General features: G+C 42.1%; 1 protein-coding gene across 1 annotated transcript in view; it reads right to left on the bottom strand.

The window, feature by feature from the left end:
* Positions 1 to 4,088: 4,088 nt before the first annotated feature.
* The window catches only part of YWHAG (tyrosine 3-monooxygenase/tryptophan 5-monooxygenase activation protein gamma), a 41,496-nt gene continuing 21,757 nt past the window's right edge, over positions 4,089 to 23,827 (bottom strand). The window contains exon 2 of the mRNA XM_048824478.2: positions 4,089 to 7,511. Within this exon, the coding sequence (XP_048680435.1) occupies positions 6,855 to 7,511 (657 nt within the window). The 3' untranslated portion in view covers positions 4,089 to 6,854. The remainder of the gene's footprint in view (positions 7,512 to 23,827) is intronic.

The following is a 23,827-nucleotide window of genomic DNA, read 5'->3' as shown; positions in this document are numbered from 1 at the left end:
GTATAGACATCAAGGGACCTCATTTCATGGGCTAGGCGGTTATCCAGAAACCGTTAAAAGGTGCCAGCAGCTCGAGAAAGATTTAGGCACTTAGATATTTGCGCAGGTTCAACCCAACAGAGCTCTGCAGACAGGGAGCCCCGACTGCATCTCCCGGTCACCTCCCGCGTAGCTGCTGGGTGGAGGTCAGGTGGTTCTGCAGAGCCCGTATTTGTTGTATGGCCGGTACCCTCTTCGGCACGGAGCTCAGTGGCAGGGCGAAGGAGGCAACCCAGGCATGCATGGTAGGCGGTTCAAGGGAAGGAGGGTTTTTAGATACCACACACGCACCGTCACAGCCAGCAACTGGAAAAGTGGAAAAATCTGGGGCTGGGAGCTAAGAACGAGGTTGCTGTTGAATGCATGTCGCTATTTATTTACACAATGTGTTTTCGCACTAGAACGGTTCTTGCTCCACCCCCACTCCTCTGGGACCTCTATATTCGTGGAAGTCACGGTGAGTAAACCTGGAAAGGAAGGGCAGCCGCTTTCCCTCTGCCCCAGGAGCCTGTGTAACAAGGCTTTTAATGCATGTGGGGGGCGGGGGAGAGAGAGGAGATGGGGGGACGAGACAACTGCAGAGCAAGATCATTAAGGCTACAAGGTTCTTTCTTTCCCCTCTGAGCTCAGGCCCAAGAGCACAGGCCATCTGGCTTTTGACCTAAGCCAGGAGTTGAAGGTAGAATTTTAAGGGGAAAAAATACGACTATTAACCCACAGCATGACCCGACAACTGAGCATGGATGCTTGGAGGAACAAAGTGTTAATAACTACACATAAAAACACATCAAGTCAAAGAGGAGGAAATCTATACAACAGGGCTAAGGATTCCCCCACCCCCCGTTTAAATAAGGGTGAGCCCTCCATCTTCTTTTTGAACTTAGATCAGGACACATGCTTACTTTTCTTAGAAGCGGGAGGGGCTTCCCAGCTGCTTGTGCTGTGACAAGCAAGTGGGAGGCAGCATTTGCCTGAAGATAAAGCAGGCTACCACCTCTGGAGGAAGCAGCAGCTGCTACCTGTGAAGCAGGGTGTTGGGAAGTTAGGGTAGAAAGAACAGCTGTGCACTCATGACACTTGGGCAGGGGGAGAAGTGAACAGAAAGCTAGCTAATCCAGATCAGCTGGCCTTACTGAGTGCCAGGTAGGGCCCCTCCTCCACACTCTTATTTCCTTCCTGCTCTTGTCAAAAGGAATGAGGCTCTGTCCTTATCACGGAGGTAGGACAGACCCCTACCCCCCATCAGGAGAGCAGCACAGAGACCAGGGCTAAAACACATTCCAGGCACCCACAAGTCTGTTGCTTTCTGCTCCCAACCCTGTATCTGAGTGGGGATTGGAGGGACGGCTACCAGATGTGCTTGGTAGTGCTGGCACTTCTCCTACCATCCACCCCCCAAGGCAGATTAGGAGCTGCTGACAGAGCAGCCATCTTGGTTTAAAGAGCCTCCCACTTGCTTCCTGGAAAGGAGTCTGGAGTGAGTCTTACTAGCTGTACTACATCACCCCCCTCCCACCAGTGAGACCAAGATTGGAATTGCTCTCACACACACACCCTTTTACATAGGGTGTGATTTCAAGAATAGCAGCCACAATCTTAAAACCCATCTGCACAGAGAGACTTTAACCAAAGCATTGTTCCATCAGAGGGCAGAATCCTCCTTGCACACAGAATCCACCTTACGAGAGCGACTCTCCTGGCATTAAATGAAGTATGGAAAGGTGAACGGCAAGAGCAAACTCCTGTTGACATTGATCAGGGTGCCTACACAGCACAAAGGATGCACAAAACGCTGGTGGTTGGCTTTGGACAGTCCCTGACAAAGAGGGAGAGTAACCAATCTACAGAAGACTCAAGCTCCCGCTCCGGTTCCATTTTGGAAGGATCACTAGCTACAGTGGGACTTCATGGTAGCCACAGTGGCTAACAAAACCTATGCCAGCACAGCCCTCTGGTGTAGATGCAGGATATGCTGACAAGAGTTTTTCTGCCCCCATTGTACCACCACCTCCCAAAACGAGGTTAACTATGCCAGATGCCCTCTGCGGTGGCTTAGTGGCATCTACACTGGAGGCTTTTCCAGCATAGCTATGTCACCTGGGTTGTTTGAATTTTTCCACACTCCTAGCCCACACAGCTATCCTGGCAAAACATGGACCAGACCTGGACACCTGAAACACCCACAACCTTCCCCAATCTCCCTACCGCCACCAATTCTTGGATTAGGACCAGCATTTGCAGATTGCCAGCATGGCTAAACTCCTCGCACACTAGTAGTGGGTTTCAAACCCAATTCTTGAAGCAATTCCTTCTCCCTTGAATAACCCTACACCCGCAATCCTGGTCTTGTGGGGGGTCCACCTCTGTGAAGCAAGGGGCCGGTGCTTAAGTCACCATGGAAACAGATGGCTCTATACAAAAGTGTTCAAACAGCTGACCAGTACTCGGGCAGTCAGCTAAGACTCTGAAAACAGGCTAGCTCGTGGCACTTTGGCTCTGGACTACATCTAGGTGACATGGCACTTTTCTACACTGAAGTTGTCAAATTGAATGAACATTGATAGGATAGGGGAAGCCTGTTTAGAAACCCAAATTCCAAGGCACTTGCTCTTCCAAATGTATTCTGCCAAGCTCAGCTAGTACATGGAGTTGTATATTCTAGAGCTGCCTTTTTAAAAAAAAATATTCCCTTGCTTGCCGTTTGAGGCTACTGTTTACTTCCAGACCTTAAAATAGTAGTCAAATGAACACTGGCCATACTGCCAACTAATTTGTGATGCTCAGATGAAATCGGCTGAAAGTAGAATTTGTTAGTCCAAAAGGCGTCCTGAGAAACTATTGATCTGATAGAAACAAGCCATTACAACAGCAAACGTTCTACTATTTGTGGACATCTACATCTTAATATCCTCCTACTTCCACACAGCAAGTGGTCACTACAGAAGTGCTGGTTACCACAGCTGTATCCAAGACACTTATCTTCAATATACCAATGTTTTCATCTCATGGTAGTTTGAATTGTCTTATTCCAGCTGAACGTGTCTTTACCGTCCATAGAAAAGCAAAAATCAAACCGAACCCTCAACTTGATCTCTGGCCATCAGATCTTATACCAAAACTGTCCCTGTTTTCAGACACCCGGTATCTTTCTGAAACCAGGGTTTCATGGGGACTGGTGTACCTGGCTCTGAACTGCAGTGAAAAAAAAGATTTGCATGGGTCTCGGGTCTTAGACATCTTCAGTCACGTTGCTGTATTCTCCAGAGGATACAGTTAGGTATCTTCTAAACAGACACTGCAGATCCCTAGGTAACGTTTGATGGAAAGTATAATTTGGCCAGACTGCTTCTTTGTGAGGTTTCAGCCCACCTTCACATCAAGACTCACATTAATGTTCCCTGTTCTATTTATATGAACTGCTCACATTTGCCCAGAAATTTCAAGGTGGCTATAAGCACTTTCTGTACTTGAAAGTCTGTGTAAGGCTCTCAGACTGTCAGATGCAACGTTCAGCTTTATTTAAGAGCCCATCACGTCAGAGCAGCTTCTAAACCATTTGCTTTGCTGATACTAAAGATGAGTATCTTTGGCTACTCCACATCTCTAGTGATCTGCTTTAAGTGACGTGTCTGAACTACTCAACTAATCCCTTGTTGCACAATGTACCCAATCTTTCTTCCACGCCCCAGAACAGGTGCATTAGAAACTGGTACCTGTCAGACGATTAAATGGCCAAGGTGAGAGTAAATACCAAGTTCCCCAGTAGACACAAGGAGGGTGAGGAAATAGTTTAATTGGACCAACTTTGTTATACAGAGCTGTGTAAGCTTGCAAGCTTACCTCTTTCACCAACAGAAGCTGGTCCAATAAAAGATTCTTTCACCCACTTTCTCCTCTAATATCCTGGGACCAAGACAGCTACAACACTGCAAACAAGTTCCCCAGTACACAGTTTAAAAAAAAATCAACTGGACAGTGAAGTTCTCATCCCAGCGGAGCCAAAGAACAAAAGAAATTCAAACACATAATGCAATACAATTAACTAGCACTTTCATCAGATCTGTAAGTTTATTTGCTCAATGTACGACGGCTACATAATGACTCACATTCATGATATTCCATCACTGAGGAAAACTGCTAAGAATGGTCCGTGAGTGAAATAATTCCTTACAGAAACACGGAGTTGGAAAAATAATCACTGATTAGACCTTAAAAATAGTTCACTGCATAACATGACAAAAAGCACAAACAAAGGCTCATTCAAAGAACATAGTAATTGTTCTCCTACACTGTAATAGTTATAATTTCACCATGACATACACCAGACATTAAGATTAAGCTAACACTGGTGTTTCTTTTGCTTTTCCTTTTTTTAAAACAAAATCATATATAATTGCATGTCACTATAGCAACATCCAGAACAGATCAGTTTCTTACGATACTATTTGGTAGAGCAAACTTTACCCCCAAAAGAAAAAAAAAATTAAAAAAATTAAAAAAAAAATTTTAAGACTAGTTTGTCATAGGAATACATAACATCTACAGTATAAGTTAATAAATGTCAAGCTACTGTATAGAAATACGACACTAGCATGCACAATATTGTATCAATAGAGTAATGGAGCAGTAATCATTTCACTGGAGAGACAGTATCATAGGCAAGTGCATTTCTTAAAAAAATGAAAGAAACCATTCAAGCTGCTTAAAAATCAAGTCCCCGTCCCCATCCCCGCTCCATTTTTTAGCCCTCTTGTGCGATCTTTCCTGCATACATTTTCTAAAGCAGCAAGAGCAAAAGCGGAAATAAAAAATAGGTTTTGTAATTCCAGTAAATCACTTTCAAATTATACAGGCAGGGACAACACTGCTCACTGGACATGAAGTGAAATTAAGTTAAGAAGCCTAAATAAATCTTCCAGTCCATGGCATTTACTGCAGGTTTCTGTCAGTTACCTAAGCTGCAAGCCTCTTCCTATTGATCTTTCCAGTAGGGATCATTAATCAGGCTATTTTAAGTTTACAGAGGTGGGCTTCATTTGAAGTCACTTTGTGTAAACGTTGTGATGTTGCATATAGTACATTCATTTAAAACATATGTGCACACGGTCATTTCTAGTGAGCATATCTTTGCATGATTTCCATTGTAAATTCCATTAAAAAAAGCTTTGACAATATAATTGCAAAGTCACTCTTGGTTATGAATTTTAGTTACATTTTGGTCATTCCTCTTAACCTACTTTCTTAAAGATGACTTCTTATCTTTGCTGTCAAATCACGGAAAAAAGCTCTTTAAGTCCAATAAAGCCAGACTCTGTATCCAACCGTACAATAAAACTGATTGTACTGTATATGCAACACCAAGATGCTCTGTTTACAGACTGACTACCGAACAGGACAATGAAAGCCTGTTTTAATAGGACATTCATGAGTGCAGTTTCCTTCTACTGCGTAGTTTTAGTTAAAAATCTACGAAGTTCAGCAATCTGCAAAATCAGAAGGAAATGGCAGTGAACTTCCAACAATCGTGTTAAAAAAAAATCTTTACGCAGATGGGGGTAAATATTACCTGGTAAGCTTTATTTTTTCCCAGCCAAATCAAACAGACCTGGAAAACAGGTATTTTAAAAGAGAACTAATTTACAGGGCTCCCGAGAGTTGATAGAAATGTTTATGATTGTAGCTCTTCCTTTGTGGATTTCTCTACCAAATGAACTTCTAAACTCCTGAGGTTTCACTCATCATACCACAAGCTTCCCCAGGAGAATGAACACCAAGCTGCCATGAAGACAAAACAAGGAGTCTGGGCGCTACAGAGATCTGCTGACAAACCTCATGGTACAGTGGGAGAAAGTCAGGGAAAAGTGAAATGGCAGTGTAATCCCTGAGGAAGGAGCTGTGGCACCTTAAATCAGGATGGTCTTTGAAATAACAGTACATGACATACAGACCTGAATTCTTTTTATCTAGTGGCGTTTTAGTTTAACATTTCCCCCCTTTCTAATTAAGTTCTTAATCCTTTTGCTGTGGACTCAGTTTAAACAGCCGCTTGCCAAGCATCTGTTAATTTGTTGATCAAAAACTAGAGCAGCTTTGATGTTCCTCAGGCAGTCTTCTGGCCTTGGGAGACAAAGGATAGCCAAGCCAGTCCACAGGGGACTGGATAAGGATGGCAAGCCAAGAGAGTTAGCAAAAGAAAATGTACAATGGCTTGATGTCACATATGGCTGTCATGTAGAAATACTGTAAATCGTAATTTAGTGTTAATACTGTAAGCTACCCTAATAAACACCTTAACGAAAAGTTAAATGGCCTAAATCCTGGGGCTTTCAAAGCCCTGAATTGTGAGTCTTCTCAGTCTGGGATTGTAAGCTATGCCATGTCCCCCTGGAGATGCACTGCGACATGGTCAACCTACGGCACTTGAACGGAGACACATGCACATAAGCCTTACTGGAACCACAGAACTTCATTTTTTAACGTGAGGGCCATTTCATACAAGTTATTTCATCTTAAAACCCTTTTATTTCTAGCAATAAAGTTAAATTAAAGACAGCTCCACTTGTATTAATAATCTACAGAACAGTCCATATGCCAGTGTGAGGCTGCCATTCCATACCCAGCACAGGCAGCCTGACTTTCCACTAGTGGTGTTTTGGCAAAAACGTCAAAGAGGCAATCAAAGACAGGTCGTGGGGGCCTCCCTGGGAAGGTTACCCTTCCCCTCCCCTCCCCCACCCCGACCCCCCCCACTTGTGGGAAAAAAATAAAGACTGCAGTAGTAGCATCAGCGTGCGGCTGCCAGTCCATTTGGGGGTCTAATTGTTGCCTTCTCCACCATCGTCATCTTGCTGATCGCTTGTCCAGAGCGTTAGGTTGTCACGGAGGAGCTGCATGATGAGCGTGGAGTCTTTGTAGGAGTCCTCGTTGAGGGTGTCCAGCTCAGCAATGGCATCATCAAAAGCCGTCTTGGCCAGGTGGCACGCCTGCTCGGGCGCATTCTGGATCTCATAGTAGAAAACTGAGTAGTTAAGTGCCAGACCAAGCCTAATGGGATGAGTTGGTTGCATGTGCTCCTTGCTGATCTCATGAGCTTCGCTATAGGCTTTCTCCGAAGACTCCACCACCGTTGCCCTCTTCTCTCCTGTGGCCACCTCAGCCAGGTAACGATAATAGTCCCCTTTCATCTTCAGGTAAAAGACCTTACTCTCATACTGTGTCTCGCTGCAGTTCTTGATCAGATAGTTGTCTAGCAGGCTCAGCACATCTTGGCATACAGCTTCCAACTCCTTCTCTATTTTCTCCCGGTAGGCCCGTACCATTTCTATCTTCTTTTCATTGCCATCAGCAGAGGTCTTCTGCTCAATGCTACTAATTACTCGCCAGGAAGAGCGCCGTGCCCCCACTACATTCTTATAGGCTACAGACAACAGGTTCCTTTCTTCATTGGACAGTGGCTCGTTCAGCTCTGTGACCTGCATTGAGAAGGGAGAGAGAGAAAAAAGGATTGGATTAAATTACACTGTATTTAATCCCATCTCTACCTCATACGTTCTGCTGTTCTCGCCTGCTACCTCTAGAAGAGTGGCCTGAACAAGGTGCTAGTTGATAAGTTTCCAGTTCATTTTACTTCGGATATCAGAAGTTACATCCCACAGATGGAGCAGGGTTTGAAGAGGGGCAGAGGGGAAGGATTGCAAATTCTGCAAGCTTTCAAACACAGCCGGGAAGCAATTTGTTATGTACCATCAACATAGATACTAGGTTAAAGCTATGCAGCTTTACCCAAAACTTATCTATGTCAAAATTTCATCACTTTTCTAGCATTTTTCCAGTTAGGAAAAGATGGTACTTAAGTTATGCCTTGATAGACACCAACTGGGTGGATGTCAGGCCTCAATAAGAAGCAGAAGAGGTGAAAGTAAGAGCTACAGCAAAACGTGAAGAGATGCTCGTACTCCTAGGACAGTGAGTAAACTAGCTGAATAAGATGAATTAAAGCTATAAAACGAGATAATGAATGTTGATTTTTTCAGTTTTCTGAGAGGCTGGGTGTCTGCTTTTGAGATGTCCAGAGACTTCGGCAAACTGAGTTTAGACAGATTTCTTCAAAACATCCATTACATCTTTGATCTCTGTGACGAGTCAAAATGGTATCACATGGTAGCAGTATGCTATCTTTTTCCTACACAGGAGATAGTCTTCACTGGTTGTAAGGAGAGTTTAGGTGTACAAACCTCCCGACATCATGATACATACACCACTAAAAGATTAATTGCCACAGCAATGGGATGGCTTCGGGGAATAGTAAGGAAACGTGGAACTACTCTGCTATCAGACTGCCCGTTTACATCCAGCCAAGATTATAATCTTCAATCATTACCAAATCAATCTTATGGCTGTTAAGTGTCATATCTGAGCCTGACACCTCATTCCAGTTCCCAACGGAACAGTGCCTACATTATCAAAGCTACCACACTGTCACTAGTTACCACCCTCGAGGGTTTCAGCAGCGAGGGAAGTGCTTGAATGTTACAGAAACTCCCTCTTACTTACAGGCAACACGTCCAGGCTAACACAAGGATGTTCAGCAGAACAGTCAGCACAGGCAACTGCAACACGAACAGTCTCCATGGCTGCAGGCATAGCACCTTTCACAAGTAACATTTACTAAGCTAGCAAATGTAACTGCGTTGGGTAGTCGTGGCAGTTAGGCTGATCCCTGTAGCAGCTCTCAGCACGGTACGCCAATAAGCATCCACCTTTCAATCTATGTAGCTACTTGAAGCAGTTGCTGGCAGACGTGGAGAATGAACATGATTTACACCACTAATTCAAGATTACGTGTGCCCAGACAACCCCATTTGGTCACGGGAGATATGATCTGTTTCAGCAAACAAAATAGCATTCATTCTTACTGAATCAATATGCAGGGGAAAGCTGTGTAAAATGCTGTAATCATAAAAAATCCTGTTAGTAAACCCAAACCACCTTCCTCCTGCTGCCCCCCAAACTAAGCATTTCATATAGAAATTCAAAGCATCCAAATAATGTCTGCTTTCAACAACACTTCAGAAAGTCAGACTGAGGCCACCTTCACACCCAAAGTTTCGTTTCATAGAGACGATAAACACCTTAAGGTATACAGCGATTGTACTAACTCTGGCCTTTCTAGCCACGTAAGCCACAAAAATAACTTGAAAATGAGGATCACTGTAGCACTAGCCCAACCCCAGACTAGGACCCCCTTGTGCTAGACACCGTACTAACAAGACAATCCCTGCCCCAAACCTCTTTCAATCTAAGTGATTCCCAATTAGCCAAAATTAGTACACTAAGGGCAATCATTTCTATTCTGCATTAAGATTCACTTCTACTATAAGCTCAGAGCTCTGCATTTGTATATGTCCCTATCTTCAAGCCTTTTACAATCAGGTAGTGTAGTTATAGCACTTAATATCCCCACACTAACTTTTGCCTTTTGCTTGTACCTGACACATGCATGAAGGCAAGTTCATACTGTTCTGCAATGTATCTCCGATACCCCATTCATACTGTTCACATATACTAACTTAGCCTCTGCAGAAGTCTTGCATTTGGAGTTCTAAAGCCCAGTCCTTGATCCAAATAAAATACCGTAGAGTAGGTTAGAAAGGAACAAGAATGGCATCTTTGTAGAGCAGAGTTAAGATTTTTTGGATGCATTTCCCTACTCGCAGGCACTTGTTTCTCCGTTAGTTTGTAACTTTTCTGATTTTCTAGTTTGTATTTTATAACTAACGTGCTGTTACGTGGTTTATACACTTTAAATGACAGACGTACTCTCAGCCTTACCACTGCCTATTGTTTTAAGGGTCACACTGCTAGTGTGTTACAATAACTTGTTAGAACAGAAAGTACTCCCAGGACATAAAAAAAAAGATTTCTAGTAGGAAGTACTTACCTGCCTGCAGCATTAATGTTCACTTACAATTGTGAAATACTGTATTTATCTTTATTACAGAATTCCGTGTGATGTGATGTGATCTTACAGGACATTTAATCAGTCACAGAATGTTTAAAACATGAATACTAGAACTGCACCATTGCACTGTCAGCAGAGTGCTCAGAGAAATTCCCAAATGAACTCCATACGCAAGTTGTGACAGGCATTTGAAAGGAAGGTTTGTAACTTGCCAAGTGGAATTAACTGAAGTTGTCAGTATAGGTTGTCAGCATGTATTTACTATAACTAAATCTATAATTCCTGAACTCTGTCGCATTCACTTGTCACGCTTTATCACAAAATAAACTTGTACTACTGATAACTGGGGTTTTTTTTTTTTTTTAAATATGAAAAGTGAAACTGGCAATTCTCAAGCTACTAGGAAATTTCCATCTTTTATGATTTCTAGCAGACATTTATTTATTTTGTAGGCAGATGTAGCAAATTTATTATTATACTGGCTTTCCTTGAGCCTGTGCTAATAGGATACTAGTCAAGATGAATTTCAATAGAACTCAAGGTCTGAACAATAAAGTTTGCAAAGCACACAAAAACTGGGGGAATAGTAAATAATTAAGAGGACAGGTCACTGATTCAGAGCAATCCGGATCATTTAGTAAACTGGATGCCAGCAAACAGTGTGTTTTAATATGGCTAAATGTAAACATCTAGAAACAAAAGAATGTAGATCACACTTACAGAATGGGGGATGCTATCCTGGGAAGCAACGACTGAAAAATATATGGTGGTCCTAGTGGATAATCAGCTGAACATGAGCTCCCAAAATGACACTGTGGCCAAAAGAGCTAATGTGATCTTGGGAAGCATGAACACCAAAATCCCAAGTAGGAGTAGAGGGGTTATTTTACTTCTGTATTTGGCACTAGTGTGACTGCTGCTGAAATTCTGGGTCCAGTTCTGGTGCCCACGATTCAAGAAGGATGTTCAAGAAAGGTTCAGAGAACGATTAAAGGATTAGAATATATGCCCTATAGGGACAGGCTCAAAGCATTCAACATATTGAGTTTCACAAAAAAAAAAAAAACACACATGGTCAAGGATTGATTCAAGTATCATAATGGCAAACAAATATTTAATAGAGAGCTCTTCAATCTAGCAGAGAAAGGTAAAAAATGATCCAATAGCTGGAAATTGAAGCTAGATAAATTCAGACGGGGAAATAAGTGCAATTTCTTAACAGTGAGAGTAATTAACCAGTGGAACAATTTACCCAGGGTTGGAGTGGACTGCATTCTTCATCACTGACAATTTTTAAATCAAGGATTGAATATTTTTTTTCTTCAAGATCTGCTCTAGGAATTATTTTGGGGAAGCTCTTGGCCTGTGTTCTAGAGGTCAGACTAGCTGATCACCATGGTCTCTTCTGGCCTTGGAATCTACGAATAAGATTCAAGACACTTAACTTAGGGCTGGACAGAAAAGACATGTCTGGTGTTTCACTCCTTGTAATTTAAAATCTCACTAGACCAGGGTGAGAGCTGGCTAGTAACAAATCGCACAGATCATGTTCCAAATTCTTTTCCAAGAGATTTTTCTTTTGTTTCATGAATCAGAGTTCAGACAGTCTTAACTCCCTCACATAAACAACTGAAACCATGAAATCCTGAGTGTACATCTACATGACAGTGTGGCATAGCTGTGGATACGCCGCTGTAGTGTAGATGTTTCCTACACCGACAGAAGGGGATTTTCCATCCATGTAGGTAATCCACTTTTCCAAGAGGCAGTGACTAAGTTGGTAGAAGAATCCTTCTGTTGACCTGGCCACGTGTACACCAGAGGTTAGGTTGACCAAGCTAGGGTGCTCAGGGTACAAAATTCACAGTCTTGAGCAACGTAGCTTGGTCAGCCTATGTTTTAGGTGTAGACCAGGTCTGAGAATAGGAGGCAATGACTATCTGGGGAAGTTTAGAATAGCAGGATAATATCTATACATCACAGATGTGAAAACAATAGCTCCCCCATTTTCTAATGAAAGGGCCGACAGCTGAAAGTTTGTGCCATAGCCTTATGATCCAAAGGACGTGAATTTGAGTTGGCCCATTTTAAAAATACAGTGTTAATTAACCAGGACTATATTAGCACTGGCTTATAGGCATTTGGATAGTATTCACATCTCAGTGTCAAGGTTCCAGGCAAATCAATGCTTTCATGGTATGTGCAGATCTAACAAATGTGTGTCTAAATTTTGCACAGTTAAAAATTCTTTTGGACTCCAACAGAAGTTAATCACTAGAAGCTTAACTGAGCTTCCACTGAAGTTCAAGAACCTTGTAACAACTTTAGCTTCACTGACAGTTTTAGAAAGCTTTCAAGCACAGGACTCATTTCTCTTTCTCTTCTGCATTTTTACTGTTACGCAACAAGCCCGGCCCCCTTTGCTGTTCCTGTATATGGCATTTTCAGAGTGAGTAAGGAATGAGACCAGGGATCAGGGCTTTAGGGTCAGGTAACAAATGCCACTGGTACCTAAGCTTATTCACAACACCCCCTCGATGGAAGGTGCAATATTTTGCTTCATTTAAATTTAAATTTCTAGCTCTGTATTTACTTGATGTGTTACCACAGGTATAAACCTACAGTAAACAGCAAATATCAAACCCTACACATGGCAGATCAGACAGCACAGGTGCCAGCACAGGTGATCTGGAAGGGAAAAATCTACTCTTTTGCCCAAGGGGAGTTATTGAGATCAGTCATTCTATATATAAAAAAAGGAGAAAAATCCATAAGTGGTAGTGTAGATACGGCTTTAAGTTTCTGATTTTTTATGAAGTCATTTTACCCTGAAAACCAAGTACTACATTTCTACAGGCTTGTCTACACAGATTTTCACCATAATAACTTGTTGGATTGTAATTCCATAACAAAAGGGTTGTTTAAGTGTAAGTGTAGACACCAATTTTAGTTTAAGGATGTCCTTTATCAGTTAAACCTGAGTCTTTACCAACTTCAGCTACATCAAAATAAGGTGTTCTTAAACTACAATTAGAATGTCCACACAGATCTACACCAAAACAAAAGGTGCAAATAGCACCAAAATAACTACATCAATTTCAACTCTGTATAGGCCAGCCCTGTGACTGGGAGCTAGTGAAACGAAATAGGAGTCTCATGAGCAAAAGCTGAGAAATCCAGAGGCAATTTGTAGTCAGGCTGCTGAAAATGTTTCGTTTTGTTAATGCCTATTGAAGTCAAGTCACCAATATTGCAGATAAATGCGGTCTATTGTGGGATAAAGAGGTTAAAATCTTTAACAAATGCTCCAAGACGAGCTCATGAAAAGCCAAGACCAAATAAATTATATTTATGTTTTGGGCTCTCTTTATGTTCCATGAAGGAGCATGAGAAGACAAGCCCTATTTTTAGAGTCCATCGCAGGCCACCTTTAAGAATTTCTTGATACCAGCATCAGGCACAGTAATTTATAAAAAGAAAAGGAGTACTTGTGGCACCTTAGAGACTAACCAATTTATTTGAGCATGAGCTTTCGTGAGCTACAGCTCACTTCATCAGATGCATACCGTGGAAACTGCAGCAGACTTTATATACACACAGAGAATATGAAACAATACCTCCTCCCACCCCACTGTCCTGCTGGTAACAGCTTATCTAAAGGACAGTGGGGTGGGAGGAGGTATTGTTTCATATTCTCTGTGTATATATAAAGTCTGCTGCAGTTTCCACGGTATGCATCCGATGAAGTGAGCTGTAGCTCACGAAAGCTCATGCTCAAATAAATTGGTTAGTCTCTAAGGTGCCACAAGTACTCCTTTTCTTTTTGCGAATACAGACTAACACGGCTGTTACTCTGAAACCAGTAATTTATAAGTGACAATTGCTAGTAGCACTGAAACAATTTCTGCTCCCAAGATGCAAAGAGCCAACTTCTAAACACATTTCTTACCATAACAAAATTTGTTTGTACAAGATGGAAGCATTCTAGACCAGGGTAGTTTTAGAGTTGGAGGGCTAAAATTTGTTTGATAGAAGAATTTGAATTGTTAAGTGTGCACACAACTCTTGTATGCAGTGTTGTTGTACCTGTGCTTGGTCACAGGATACTAGAGACACAAGGTGTAGGGGAGGTAATATCTTTTACTGGACATACAACTCTTGACAAGCACAAGTCTAAAACACTAAGGGCTTGTCTACACAGGCACTTTACAGCGCTGCAACTGTCTTGCTCAGGGGTGTGAAAAAACACCCCCCTGAGCGCTGCACGTTTCAGCGCTGTAACCTGCCAGTGTAGACAGCGCACCAGCGCCGGGAGCCGGAGTCCCAGAGCTACCAGCTACTCCCCTCCTGGAGATGGGTTTTTTAGAGTGCTGGGAGAGCTCTCTCCCGCGACTACACAAGCTCGAGTGCTGGGAGGCCTCTGGCAGACTTCAGGGGCCTCAAGTGTCACATTACCCAGAAGTTACCTACTACAGGACAGGCCCAACAAAGAAAATAACAGAATGCCACTAGCCGTCACCTCTCCAACACATCATCAAGGATCTACAACCTATCCTGAAGGACGACCCATCACTCTCACAGATCTTGGGAGACAGGCCAGTTCTTGCTTACAGACAGCCCCCCAACCTGAAGCAAAATACTCACCAGCAACCACACACCACACAACAAAAACACTAACCCAGGAACCTAACCTTGCAACAAAGCCCATTGACAACTGTGTCCACATATCTATTCAGGGGACACCATCATAGGGCCTCATCACATCAGCCACACTATCAGAGGCTTGTTCACCTGCACATCTACCAATGTGATATATGCCATCATGTGCCAGCAATGCCCTTCTACCATATATATCGGCCAAACCAGACAGTCTGTACATAAAAGAATGAACGGTCACAAATCAGACGTCAAGAATTATAACATTCAGAAACCAGTCGGAGAACACTCCAATCTCTGGTCACTCAATTACAGACCTAAAAGAGGCAATTCTTCAACAAAAAAACTTCAAAAACAGACTCCAACGAGAGACTGCTGAATTGGAATTAATTTGCAAACTGGACACCATTAACTTAGGCTAGAATAAAGACTGGGAGTGGATGTGTCATTACACAAAGTAAAACTATTTCCCCATGTTTATTTTTCCCCCCTACAATTCCTCACACATTGTCAACTGCTGGAAATGGCCTGCCTTGATTATCACTACAAAAGAGTTTTTCTCTCTCCTGCTGGTAATAGCTCACCTTACCTGATCACTCTCTTTAGTGTGTATGGTAACATCCACTGTTTCATGTTCTCGGTGTATATAAAATCTCCCCATTGTATTTTCCACTGCATGCATCCGATGAAGTGAGCTGTAGCCTCACAAAAGCTTATGCTCCAATAAATTTGTTAGTCTCTAAGGTGCCACAAGTACTCCTTTTCTTTTTACATTACAGTTACCAGCTCAGATGTGAGGTGAAGCTCCTAACAGAGAGGCAGAGACAACCTCACCTTGCAGTCCTATGAGGTCAGCTTTCTGGTTCTCCAAAAGATTAAGTCCTCCCAGAAGCCATCATATAAAGTATCAAGTAAACTACTTCTAAACCTTGTCCCAGTTTGACACGGGGCTAATCACAAACATGAAGTCATACGTAATTTTATTAGACTTTGTTGGCTCTGATCTCCCTTAACATTCACTGAATATCCTTCCCCTGGTCAGAGGGCTGCTGATATAAATCTTCTGGAGTGTTTGTAGTCTTAGGACTTGAGATTGCCACCTGCTCAAGCCCCATGCCAAGTTCTCTTTAAAAATGTTTCTTCCCTGTTGCTGTATGGGACCTCTACAAAAACAAGGGAAACTGACCACATAGAGCACTAGCAAATGCCCCAAAATAAACTAAAAACGCTGAAAGAACAGAATCTAGTCTTGGGATGTTTATACTTTATGCATTTTTTTAGCCTTCTCGCTACAGGTAACTATCTTGTTGCCAAAAAACTTTTGTTAGTTCATGTAATCAGATGTGGAAAGCTATTTGACTTGAAACATGACAAGTCGGACATCACAATACGAACAAACTGGAAGAATAGGTAGTCTTTGCACATATATATTTTAAATCCATATACTGAACAGATTTGTATTTTACCCTCCATCCCTTTCACAATCTTGTACCATGGAGTCTAAAAAAACTTCCTTCAATAAGAACCTGCCAAGGTATTTAAACCTGCTCAATTTTTCACATGATCTAGATTTTTGGTTCATAGATTCATAGAATATCAGGGTTGGAAGGGACCTCAGGAGGTCATTTAGTCCAACACCCTGCTCAAAGCAGGGCCAACGCCAACTAAATCATCCCAGCCAGGGCTTTGTCAAGCCGGGCCTTAAAAACCTCTAAGGATGGAGATTCCACCGCCTCCCTAGGTAACCCATTCCAGTGCTTCACCACCCTCCTAGTGAAACAGTGTTTCCTAATATCCAACCTAGACCTCCCCCACTGCAACTTGAGACCACTGCTCCTTGTTCTGTCAGCTGCCATCACTTTGAACAGCTGAGCTCCATCCTCTTTGGAATCCTCCTTCAGGTAGTTGAAGGCTGCTATCAAATCCCCCCTCACTCTTCTCTTCTGCAGATTAAATAACCTCAAGTTCCCTCAGCCTCTCCTCATAAATCATGTGTCCCAGCCCCCTAATCATTTTCCTTGCCCTCTGCTGGACTCTCTCCAATTTGTCCACATCCTTTCTGAAGTGTGGGGCCCAAAACTGGGCACAGTACTCCAGATGTGGCCTCACCAGTGCTAAAGAGGGGAATAATCACTTCCCTCAATCTGCTGGCAATGCTCCTACTAATGCAGCCCAATATGCCATTAGCCTTCTTGGCAACAAGGGCACACTGCTGACTCCTATCCAGCTTCTCGTGCACTGTGATCCCCAGGTCCTTTTCTGCAGAACTGCCACTTAGCCGGTCGGTCCCCAGCCTGTAGCAGTGCATGGGTTTCTTCCGTCCTAAGTGCAGGACTCTGCCCTTGTCCTTGCTGAACCTCAGATTTCTTTTGGCCCAATCCTCCAATTTGTCTAGGTCACTCTGGACCCTATCTCTACCCTCCAGCGTATCTACCTCTCCTCCCAGCTTTGTGTCATTCGTGAACTTGCTGAAGGTGCAATCCATCCCATCATCCAAATCATTAATGAAGATGCTGAACAAAACCGGCTCCAGGACCAATGCCTGGGGCACGCCGCTTGATACCGGCTGTCAACTAGCCATCGAGCTGTTGATCACTACCTGCTAAGCCGGACAATCTAGCCGGCTTTCTATTCACCTTATAGTCCATTCATCCAATCCACACTTTAACTTGCTAGCAAGAATACAGTGGGAGACCATAACAAAAGCTTTGCTAAAGTCAAGGTATATCACGTCCACCGCTTTCCCCATATCCTACAGAGCCAGTTATCTCATCATAGAAGGCAATCAGGTTGGTCAGGCATGACTTACCCTTGGGTGAATCCATGTTGGCTGTTCCTGATCACCTTCGTCTCCTCCAAGTGCTTCTACCATCTTCAAATGATTGTCCACCTAACAGTAAATATTGCTGATGGCTAACATGAGTAAAGTTGTCCTAAAGAGCTTTCATCCTAAAAAAAAGCTAAGTGGATCTATTTGTACCTTGTTTTGTAGTCTTAAAAGTTATGAGGAAGTTTTCCCTACCTCCCTGTCCATTAGTTTTCCCCAGAAGTTCTTCTACCTTAGTACAACTGGGTTTTAGTTCCTTCCTGCCATCTGATGGAGACAGAACTAAATCTAATCATATCATTCCCAGTATCACTCAAGTCTCCACTAGCTGTCTACAGAAGGTGGATTATCTGTACACTTGTCTGCTAGCTGGAAAGGAAGAGAAGGGCTCAGTTATTCATTCTCAGATATGGCTACCATGAAGCACATGCCTGCGTCGCATTTCTACCCTTTATGCAACAGCAGCTCTAGAGCATTTAGGGCATGTCTTCACTGACAACGTTAAAGCACTGCTGCGGCAACGCTTTAATGTGGCTTGTGTAGTCGCGGTGCAGCGCTGGGAGAGAGCTCTCCAAACCCTCTTAAAAAAAAAAACACCTTCACGAGGCGAGTAGCTACCAGGGCTGGGAACACAGCTCCCAGCACTGACGCAATGTCTATACTGACAATTTACAGAGCTGAAACTTGCAGTGCTTGGGGGCGGGGGGGTGAGTTTCATATCCCTGAGCAAGAAATAGACAAGCCCTTAGTCTCATTACAAGCTAACCAGCGCTTAGTTTGTGATAGGGCTGAGCCGCAGCACCTCAAGGCTTGCTGCATCAGTTATGAATGTAAAAAAGTTGCTTGAAAGCACCTCTTTCATGCCAAATTAGGCACTGAAGCTAACTCATCCTTCCACCTGAACCTAGGTACAGTAGGGAACTATCCTGCAGTAGCAGGAAATAGACCAGATGATCTAAAGCTTTTTTTATCATTAGTTTCTATGAACGTGTAGTGAAGTCTAATGCTGATGGGAAAGAGACCACCACATTATGATTTCACTGCACTATCACCAAGAAGCAGAGCTTAAAAAAGTGTTCTCATTTAAAAGGAAACCAGTATTCTTCTCAATTCTGAGAAGTGGGTTTTAGAGAGGTTCTCTTCCTTTTTTGTCCTAGTTATAAAGGATTCCCTTTAATTGAACTCGAGTCCAAGTCCAGAGACAGACTTTAATGTCCTCAGGTTTGTGGTACCTCACAGCATAGGGATCTACTGAGTTGCAAGAAGAAACACTGGGGTTTGATTAGAACAATTTCTTCCTCATCATAAAAGTGGGTGGGACCACCACTGACTAACGTCCTGAAACATAGCAAAGTAAGATACAAAGCAAGATCATGATCACTGTATTTTTTGGAGTAATTGCTGAAAAATGTGCTTTTAAATGTAATACCAAAAAGAAATCTGGCCTCTTGTCCTAATTCTCCGTCATTTTTAAGTGGTCAAGCCAGATACAAGCAGGACACAACAGATTTAAGAACATGGAAGTTAGCCAATTTTGAAGTTAATTGTAAGAGTTTTCTTGCTCCAGGGCAGAATGATTTAAATCACTGATTTTAATCATGATTTAAATCAGCAAGCAGGAAAACTTGATTTAAATAATCAATTTTAACCAAGTTTTGCATTTGCACTTGTTATTTTCCTAAAAGAAGTGGATTCTCATTGGTTGATGGACACTAAAACCACAAGTTGCACTAAATATAGCTTCTATCCTAAATTCAGTGCTTTTTGCTAACCTGTATACACTGTAACATATTTAAGCAATTATATAGTTTGACTATTTTATTATGTTAGAAAATGGTTAATGCATTTCCTAATTAGTAGATTTACTTGTGATCTGGATGAAATTTGAAGAGTATTAATAGAAACTGTCAATTGTTTTTGTGCATTTTTAGTTAAACACAAATGTGCTGGATATATACAGAAGATTATGAACACGTCTGGCGTTTAACACTAACTGATTTATTAAACAAAGGAAGTACTGTCTGTAGTTAATTTAACTGATGTTTGTAGTCACCATGTCTTTCAAGATTTTAGAACAAGTATCTCTTTATTCTCATATTTGGTCTTTTTTTATTATTCATAAATTGGAAGATGAAAACAAGCTTTCCTGCATTTTCAACCACCAATTGATTTCTTACCTTTGAATTAAATTATTGACTTGAATTAGTTAAATAAACTGAAATGAAGAAAATATTCTCTGAATCTTCAGAAGCTACTGCTGTCAAAAGCTGGTTAGCACTTCAACAAACTCCGGTTCCAGGTGCTTAGCCAGTGACTTCCACCAGTTCAGTGGTCTGATTTTTTTTTTTTTTTTTTTTAAATAAAGTTTGGCAAACATCTACTGCTTGATTTTTCTGAATTTAAGTTACATGCTTTTAATATATTGTGATAACCTATGCTAAAGCCTAAAGTTACTACTGTACATCTTTTAAAAAAAATATTAAGTTTTTAATCCACCCTGTCTAGCATTAAGATATTAGCACTTTCCCTGTCTACCCTCATGCCCAATTCTAACATTTGGGAAATGGTCCTTAAAAGGTTAATGAACAGTAGCACTCTCCTCTGGAGCTTGAAAAGTTTAGACATCTAAGGCCATGTCTACACTACATGGACTATAGCAGCATAGTTACAGCACAGCTACACTGGCATAATCCTGTAGTGTGGACAAAGCCTACAGAGACAAAAGGGGTTTTCTGTTGCTGTAGAAACACTGGCTCCCCAGGCAATAGCTAGGTCAGTGGAAGCATGGAGGTGTCCCTAAACCTGTGACTGGGTGTCCCTAAACCTGTGACTGCTAGAAGCTGGGATTGGCCAACAGGTGATGAATCACTCAATCAACTGCCCCGTCCTATTCACTCCCTCTGAAGCATCTGGCACCAGCCACTGTCTGAAGACAGAATACTGATCTAGATGGACCATTGATCTGGCCCACATGGCTGTTCTTCTGCATTCTCTCATTGACCTAGCTATGTTTGCACTGGGGGTTAGGTCGACATAGCTAAGGTGCTCAGGGATGTGGATTTTTTACACCACAGCTATGCTGACCTAAGTTTTCAGTGTAGACCAGGCCTAAGCTGGAGGCAAGTATGACAGTTTATCGCAGTAGAGTGCAAGGACAGCAACCTGGTGATAAGCTCAACGCAGGAATCCTGATCATCCACCTTCCTCTTCCCATTTCAGAACTTTACTTCTGGCTCGTAGGTGCCAGGTAAATTTGAAGCTGCTTTGGTTTACTGGGACTATTTCCATCTTCATTTCCCTCCAGCCCACTCTGCTCATCTCCCTTTCTCCATTCCTGGCATTTGACACTTTCTGCTTTGTTACTGTGCTATCTATAACATCCCCAGCTTTGCCACAGCAGGATGGAACAAGGGCAACTCCTGTAAGTTTGCCTCAGTTGTTCCTGCTTGGAAAAATCACTGCTATTCCTGCAATTGACAAGTGACTGCTGCAGAATGAAATGGGAGAAATCTCCCCCATGCACATAGCAGCTCCCTGCAGCTACACATTAATCTCTTAACCATGTTCCATTCTTACGTCCAGGCCTTGTCAAGCAGCCTCTCCACTGGCTAATCAAGGCAGGGCTTTGAAGATTAGCTTAAAATGTAAGTTAAGCTATATAATTGTTTCAATAAAAACTGAGTCAGATGTTTGTTCAACATATGAACTATGAGTAGCTTTACAAGCATGAACAACAAAAGTTTGAAAATATTTTACTAGGTTAACTAATAGGTTCTTTAAAAAGCTAGTTTCTTAGGGGGAAGAGCACATTCCCATCTCCTATGGGATAGGAGTTTGTCTCAGGTTCTGAGTACTAGATGTACTTTATTCTACTATGACTACTACAGGGAAATGTGCAAACTACATGCTGAAAAGGAAGATGTACTGCAGCTCTTGGATTTCTGTTTTGCAACCACAGGACATTATCAAGACAAAACAGACTACAATTTCAAGTTTGAAACACGTTAGCAATCGTCTGACTTAATAAACTTCCAATCATACCTGTATTTAAGTTTAGACTAGATCCTGAAGATCCAGAAGAGATGAGTCTTGTGTTGCCATTGTTTTAATGCTTTAGACCAAGCATTAAATCTAATTCTTAACACTAAAGACAGTAGTACAGAGGAAATCAAGGTGAAATAACTCTGCTTAAGTGCAGTTGTGCTTTATCAATATGTAAAAATATCTATAACTGACAAATTTTAGTAGACTGAATATGGCACTAGAGCAGTGATTTTTAAATTTTTTCTACCGCATACCCCCATCTGAGATAGGGTCAAAATATACCTATGATTAGATTGCCAAGTCTTACTAAATAAAATGCGTTGTCCGCCATTACAGGATTTTTCTTCCATACTCCCTGCCGAGAGCTCGGGTACCCCAGTTTGAAAACCACTGTACAAGAGCAATTCTTGCTCCCACAACAGCTCTGCCACTGATTTACTGCCTGCCATGGGCAAGTCACTTAGCTTTTTAATCTTAGCTGAACACCTATGAGGTGTTCTACCTCACAGGAGAACATAAGTATTTGTTCAGCACTTTAAAACACAGCAGAATATACATACTGCACTTAACACATTTGACAATTCCTACTCATTAGCAACTAGATTCTTGTCCTCTGCTCTATTAAACATGACAAGTCCATGCACCGTCATCATGACTTGCAAAGATGCCGGACAGCAGAGACCAGCAACACTTCTAGGGCATCAACTGTATCTGGTATTACCTGAAAGGGAGTGCTAGTCTGGTTCCTCCCACCTTTCAAGAAAGGGGATTCATGGTTTAAGGCATTCAGATTAACAGTTTTAGAGGCGGGTAAGTTTTTGGCTTAGATTAGGACAGGATCCCTTTTAAATCCAGCCTTTACTGATCTCAGTGTTTCATTATCGTAATTCTTGCTCTTACACACACACCCTGACTAGTCTGGCATAAAGTAGTTGCAGAAACCCGCTCCACACTCAAGTAGGCACAAATTGTAACTATGAGCCCTTTCATAATTTGCACTTTGAGCACCTTAGAAAGAAACAATGTATGCCTCGCCTGCCACCTACTTCATATCGTGCTCCTGCACAGTAGTGTTTTTGGGGCTGTGCCTGCAGCAGCTTGCAATCACGTAGGATTGAATGTGGATTTTACTCAAACCCTGCTGCAGTCATCCTCAGAACCCCCACTCCTGATTCTTCACTGCCTTACACCTACGATACTCATTTACATCTGTGCAGAGTGGTTGTAAAATGCTATTGTGACGCATGACCAGAAAGGGTTAAGCATCCTTCAGGATGAAGGACTCAAATTCAACCCTTAAAAACACAGGAAGATAATGTTTGTGTTTTTGTGTATTTACATATATATTGGTAAAGGTCAATAATATAATCAAACAGTCCCTGTATCCTGTTAATTCAGAGATCAAGTGAACTGTAAACACAGGAAACCACTGTATTCATCTCTCTGAAGTGTATAGCAAATCATCCACAAATGGTGGAAAAACAGGCAATTGTATTAATCTGTGTGAATAATCACCAGGTGATGCTTAGGAAATGAGGGCCTATTGTTCACTGAGGGACTCCAACCTGTCAAAGGCGGCCTGAATTGTATAAAAGATGTTTGGGTCCCAATCCTTTTTATCTCAGATCTGCTTAAGCTTCATCAGGGGAAGTCTAAGTTGCAAGATTGAGATCCCAGTTAAACTGGAACATCCTGAATAAGATATTGGACACTGGACTATGACCTATGGACTAAATTCTAAAAACTCTTTGCAACTACAAAGCTCCCCATCTAGGCTATGAACCTGAACCTCAAGAATTGAGCCCATGTCTGTCTGTATAGTGATCTTTTAGCCATACTCTTTTCTTTTAATAAATTTTAGTTTAGTTAAGAATTGGCTGTAAGCGTGTATTTGAGTAAGATCTGGAATATTCATTAACCTGGGAGGTGATGTGTCTGATCCTTTGGGATTGGTAGAACCTTTTCTTTTATAAAATGAAAAGGATTTTCAGTAATCTTCATCATTCTTGACTTGGGTATCTGGGTGAAGGCCTGAGGTTGGGTTTCCTTAAGGGAACTGTGTTGGCAACCAGTGAAGCAATAAAGAAGCTCTTTTGTGGTGGCTTGGTAAATTTAAGTATTGGAATATCCACAGGCTTTGGGGATTGTCTGCCCCATTCTTTGCAGTTCACCCTAATTGAGTGACCTCAGCTGGCTCCCCTAGGACCCTGGTCACAACTATCAAATCAGAATGGTTCAAACTTGCTTAGCACAGGTGCAAACAGATTACACATTATGCTCGCTGTTTTAGGGTACGTCTA

This window comes from Caretta caretta, chromosome 17, assembly GCF_965140235.1.
Source record: "Caretta caretta isolate rCarCar2 chromosome 17, rCarCar1.hap1, whole genome shotgun sequence".
NCBI lineage: Eukaryota > Metazoa > Chordata > Testudines > Cheloniidae > Caretta > Caretta caretta.
Note: the sequence above shows the minus strand (reverse complement) of the source record. Positions and strands in the feature narration are given on the sequence as shown.